General features: G+C 47.8%; 1 protein-coding gene across 1 annotated transcript in view; it reads left to right on the forward strand.

Annotated features, from left to right (window-relative positions):
- Window positions 1-213: 213 nt before the first annotated feature.
- CLN3 (ceroid-lipofuscinosis, neuronal 3) overlaps window positions 214-5,515 on the forward strand; it is a 20,272-nt gene continuing 14,970 nt past the window's right edge. The window contains exons 1-5 of the mRNA XM_015418247.1: window positions 214-293; window positions 419-507; window positions 609-687; window positions 3,467-3,569; window positions 5,430-5,501. Of these exons, the coding sequence (XP_015273733.1) occupies window positions 459-507; window positions 609-687; window positions 3,467-3,569; window positions 5,430-5,501 (303 nt within the window). The 5' untranslated portion in view covers window positions 214-293; window positions 419-458. The remainder of the gene's footprint in view (window positions 294-418; window positions 508-608; window positions 688-3,466; window positions 3,570-5,429; window positions 5,502-5,515) is intronic.

The raw sequence follows: 5,515 nt of genomic DNA on the forward strand, positions 1-5,515 counted from the left end.
GGGGAACCATGTTAACTGAGGGCGAAGCCGGCCCTATTGAGGTAACCTATTAGTACGCGTGTGCCGGTTGTCTGTGCGTCTGTTCTCTTTTTCCTGGGGAACATGATTAGCGTGACACACAAGCAAGGGCACTGACAGCAGGAACCGGCATCAAACCAGGAAGCAGAATCGGGGGGGGGGGGCTGGTAGGAATCTCATGCTCATGTGACCCAGGTTTCAGGAAGAAGCTTTTGAGATCTGTTGCTCCTGGATTTTGAGAGAGGTGCAATGACGATTTGGGCTGTTTCTTGAAGGTACAGAGCAAGTCTCAGAGAATGAAAGAGTGATTGCTGAGTGTGTGTGTTTATCCAGATACGAGAGTGAGTGTGGTTATGAAGTCTGGAGGGGTAACTGCTTCTTTTTCACTCGTTCCCCCTAGGTTTGTTGAAGACAGCCCCTCATGTCCCCTTCTTACGACCATGGGGACTACCGGACCTGATTGGCAACAGCTCACAACTGACTCGGATGGTGAGTCCTTGCTCTGCTCTCCAGTTTTCTCCCCAACTCTCTCTTCTTAGTCCTAACTCTGGCTTTCTCCCCCCACCACCACCCCAAAAACAACAACACAGGGGAAGATGAAGCTTCTTTGGTGGAGCCTGAACCTACTGTGGACGTTTATAAGAAGTGGAGAAACAATGCAGGCTTCTGGTAGGGTGTTTTGTTTTATTTGCTTCTGTTACTGTTCAAAGCAGGCAAGTTGGATGTTCCAGCTGTCACTTCACCCTTTTCTGTTGCATTCTTCCTTGCGCAGCTGACAGCTTGGTTCACCCCCCCCCATCATTGGTACATCCACTTTCCTTCCGTCTTTGCACTGTGCATGCCTATTGGTTTATGCTTTTTCCCCTCCTTGGTTGCATTTGTATTTGCAAGCTGAGAGAAATCGCAGGAGAGGGGGACAATTTGGAAATCCCGCTGCAGACGCCAAAATCTCCCTCTGTGGCTGACGAAGTGAGCACTGACTCTCAAAAGGACTCTTGAAAGCTCATCCCCTGAAACTCTTGTTGGTCTCTAAGGTGCTACTGAACAATCCAATCTAATTGTTCTACTGCAGACCAACACAGATACCCAAAACATTGCCAGATTGTCTCTCCAGGGCTTGAACAGGCTGGTTTTCCCCTTCACCTGCTCTTAACATTTAGTCATCTTCAATCTTTACCAAATTTTTAATGCTCCCCCCCCCCTGTCCTGTTGGTAAATTTACAAAGTCATATTGTTCTGTGTACCTGGGCAGTCCCCCAAGTCTGTAGAGACCCTTGCCTTCTCTCTGGTGACTGATTATTGCTGTTTGTAATTCACTCTTGGAGCTGCGGTGGCTCAAGTGGTTAAGATGCTGAACTGCAGGCTGTGGAAGGTCAGTAGTTCAGCAGTTCGAGACCCGAGTGTGCCGCATGGCGGGGTGAGCTCCCGTCTCTAGTTCCAGCTCCTGCCAACCTAGCAGTTCGAAAGCAAGAAATGGCAAGTAGATAAATTGGTACCACTTCGGTGGGAAGGTAACAGCGTTCCATGCGCCTTGGTGTTTAGTCACATGACCACGGAAACGTCTTCGGACAGCGCTGGCTCTTCAGCTTTGAAACGGAGATGAGCACCGCAACCCTAGAGTCAGATTCGACTGGCTTTCAAGCAAGGGAACCTTTACCTTTACCTTAATTCACTCTTAAAGAGATCCTCCACTGTACTGCATCTATGCGGTGGACATTTGCTAGGCTTTTCCACACAGCAATAAATCCCTGTAGTTTTCCCATTGGTGTTGCATATAGGCAACAGGGCTTCTAGATGGTGGCTTTCCCCTTTCTCTGACCTATTTCTTCAATTCCCCCCCATCCTGTGCCACTAGGGATCTTTTTAAACTTTTTTTTAAAAAATCAGGAATAGCTGATTTTGTTATAATGTTATAATGATCTGTTAGGTTCTTTGAATTTCCAGCTTTCATGTAAAAGGTGTATCTCCATGGAGAACAGGGTTAAAGACTTACGTTTTAAAAATGAAAACTGTGAATTCAGAGGACCTCAGGTCATTATGGGCTGTAGTGGCTCAAGTGCTTAAGACGCTGAACTGCAGACTGGAAGGTCGGTCGTTCAGTAGTTCAAGACCCAAGTGCCGCATGACAGAGCGAGCTTCTGTCTCTGGTTCCAGCTCCTGCCAACCTAGCAGTTCGAAAGCAAGAAATTGCAAGTAGATAAATAGGTACTGCTTCGGTGGGAAGGTAACAGCATTCCATGTGCTTTGGCGTCTAGTTATGCTGGCCACATGACCATGGAGACGTCCATGGACAGCGCTGGCTCTTTGGCTTGGAAATGGAGATGCGCACCGCATCCGTAGAGTCAGATTCGACTGGCTTTCGAGCAAGGGAAACTTTACCTTAATTCACTCTTAAAGAGATCCTCCACTGTACTGCATCTATGCGGTGGACATTTGCTAGGCTTTTCCACACAGCAATAAATCCCTGTAGTTTTCCCAATTGGTGTTGCATATAGGCAACAGGGCTTCTAGATGGTGGCTTTCCCCTTTCTCTGACCTATTTCTTCAATTCCCCCCCATCCTGTGCCACTAGGGATCTTTTTAAACTTTTTTTTAAAAAATCAGGAATAGCTGATTTTGTTATAATGTTATAATGATCTGTTAGGTTCTTTGAATTTCCAGCTTTCATGTAAAAGGTGTATCTCCATGGAGAACAGGGTTAAAGACTTATGTTTTAAAAATGAAAACTGTGAATTCAGAGGACCTCAGATCATTATGGGCTGTAGTAGCTCAAGTGCTGAAGACGCTGAACTGCAGACTGGAAGGTCGGTAGTTCAGTAGTTCAAGACCTAAGTGCTGCATGACAGAGCGAGCTTCTGTCTCTGGTTCCAGCTCCTGCCAACCTAGCAGTTCGAAAGCAAGAAATTTCAAGTAGATAAATAGGTACTGCTTCGGTGGGAAGGTAACAGCATTCCATGTGCTTTGGCGTCTAGTTATGCTGGCCACATGACCATGGAGACGTCCATGGACAGCGCTGGCTCTTTGGCTTGGAAATGGAGATGCGCACCGCATCCGTAGAGTCAGATTCGACTGGCTTTCGAGCAAGGAAAACCTTTACCTTTACTACAGATCACCATAACATTACAGTGTGACCCACTTGCATTAGGAAAAGGGAAGGAAAGGGGGGGATTTAGTCTGTGGGGAGACCACAGAAATCACTGTTGAAAACACCGGCAGGGCAGGAGTAAGGGGGAGGAATGGGGGGGCGGTGCTGCTGCTGTTGCAGCAAATGGAGCAAGCTTGCAGCTGCTGCTCCTGTGGGCAGGGGGGCCCACTTTCACACCTCCATGTAGATGCAAACTTGGATGCTGTGAGACTTTGGGCACGGAAATGAGATTTTGGACGATGATCCTGCCTCCCTTGTTTGTTCCCCATCACACTGACCACACAGTCTCCTTTACCCACACAGGCTGCTGGGCCTCTGCAACAACTTTGCCTACGTGGTCATGCTGAGTGCAGCCCATGACATTCTCAGCCATCAGAAAGCACCCAGTGGCAATGGGACCATACCGGTGGGTGTGCCGAGGAGAAGAAGGTGTATGCTTGTGTCAACCTGCAGGAGAGGTCGAGAACTTGGAAATAATGAGCATGTGGCTATTTGTGTATGAAAGCAACATGGCAAGTGAGAGTGGGAAAACATCATTGTGCGGGGGGGATGTATGCGCAGAATGCACGTGCTAAGGAGTGGGAGATCTGTGTGTGGGATGTGTATGCAGTGGGCGTGTGCCAGGAAGAGGCTGTATGAGGAGGCAGAGGCAGTGGATTGGTGGCAGAGCACAGTCTTTGCACGCAGAAGATTCCAGGTTCAGTCCCTGGCATCTGCAGGAAAGATTATTCGGGGGGTGGGTGTGTGTGTGCCGGGAAGGACCCTTCTCTACCTGAGATCCTGGAGAACTAAATAAACAGTACTGAATTAGAGAGACCATCAGTCTGACTAGGTTATAAGACAGCTTATGTTAATATGTGTACACATGCAGCACAGCTGCAAGAGGAGCAGACAGCAGAGAAGCAACGCCTGCTGGGGAGACAGTGGCTTCCTACAGCCAGGGCTCTTTTTGTAGAAAAAGCCCAGCAAGAACTCATTAGCATAATAGGCCACACCCAACACCAGAAACTCATTAGCATATTAGGCCACACCCTGACAGCACGACTCATTAGCACATTAGGCCACACCCCCATGTTACCAGAAGTGTGGTCATCCAGCCACACCCACCTTTCCCTTCTTATTCTGTTTACCTTGTTTGTGGTCAAAACCCAGGGCTTTTTTTTGTAGCAGGAACTCCTTTGCATGTTAGGCCACACACCCCAATGTAGCCAATCCTAATGAGTTTCTGCTATTGGGTGTGGCCTATTATGCTAATGAGTTCCTGCTGGGCGTGGGCAACTTGGGAGCCAGCCGGAACTCCGTTCCTGTGCGTTCCTGCCCAAAAATAGCCCTGGGTTTTTCTGATAAAGAGGGTTCAGGCACGTGCACACATGCACACACAGGCTGACCACCTGGATTTATCTTCTACTCATTAACATTTAGCCTGGAAAATTCCAAAAGCTAACAACCTGTTGCACAGCATGTGGCCAGCCTCGGAATACTAACAGAGTACAAATTAAAAATTTATTTTCCCAGACTCTAGATTCTGTTTGTTTAAAATATTTGTAGCCTCCTTTTCTTCCAACGAACAGGACTTAGACCATTTCTGCAGTAGAGCAAACCCCTGGGCCGGTGTTGTTAAATAATTGAACTATGCAAAAATTTCCACACAAAATTTTGCCTCCTCAGGAGTAGATCCGAATGTGGCTCAGTACACCTGACCCCGCATCTTCCCAAACCACGTTTTTGGCTTCTGCCAAACAACGTGCAATCGCAGAGATATAGGTAAAGGGAAGCGAAATACAACCTCTGTGCTATGAGCCATCAACAGCCTGTCTGAAAAGTTCTACTTCAAATAAATAAAACATTTATTTTCCCAAAAAGATAGATTTTTACACAGGTTAGCTATGGGGTGAGGGAACGTTTCACCACCAGAAGCCTGGGATGGGGCCAGAATTGCTTGGAAGACTGGAAGTGAAAATGAGTCGTTTGCTCTCACTGCGGAAGGTGCTGGCTGTTTGGACCATCCTGCTGTCCTAGGCAGAGGCCCACCCTTCAGTGGACTTAAAAAAGTGTAACTCTGCTCAGGACGGCTGTGTCGGCATCCACATTCCTGAGCACGCAAATCCACTAGAATGGGCAATAAACCACTGTGGCTTTTTTTGTGCAAAATGAGGGTGGCTTCAGGAAAGTCATGTGAGGAGAAAGCGAAGGTGGGGTGGTGGAGCAGCATTCTTACTGCTCAGATCTAACCACTTGTCTCTAACCACTTGTCTTTCTCGCTCAGACGCCCCCCAGCATCACTCCAGGGAACGCCTCTAATACTTCTCGCTACGACTGCAACATCATCTCAACAGGGGTAAGTATACAGAC

The sequence above is a fragment of the Gekko japonicus genome, unplaced genomic scaffold, assembly GCF_001447785.1.
Source record: "Gekko japonicus isolate JY-2015 unplaced genomic scaffold, Gekko_japonicus_V1.1 scaffold3378, whole genome shotgun sequence".
In the NCBI taxonomy this organism is placed as follows: Eukaryota; Metazoa; Chordata; class Lepidosauria; order Squamata; family Gekkonidae; genus Gekko; species Gekko japonicus.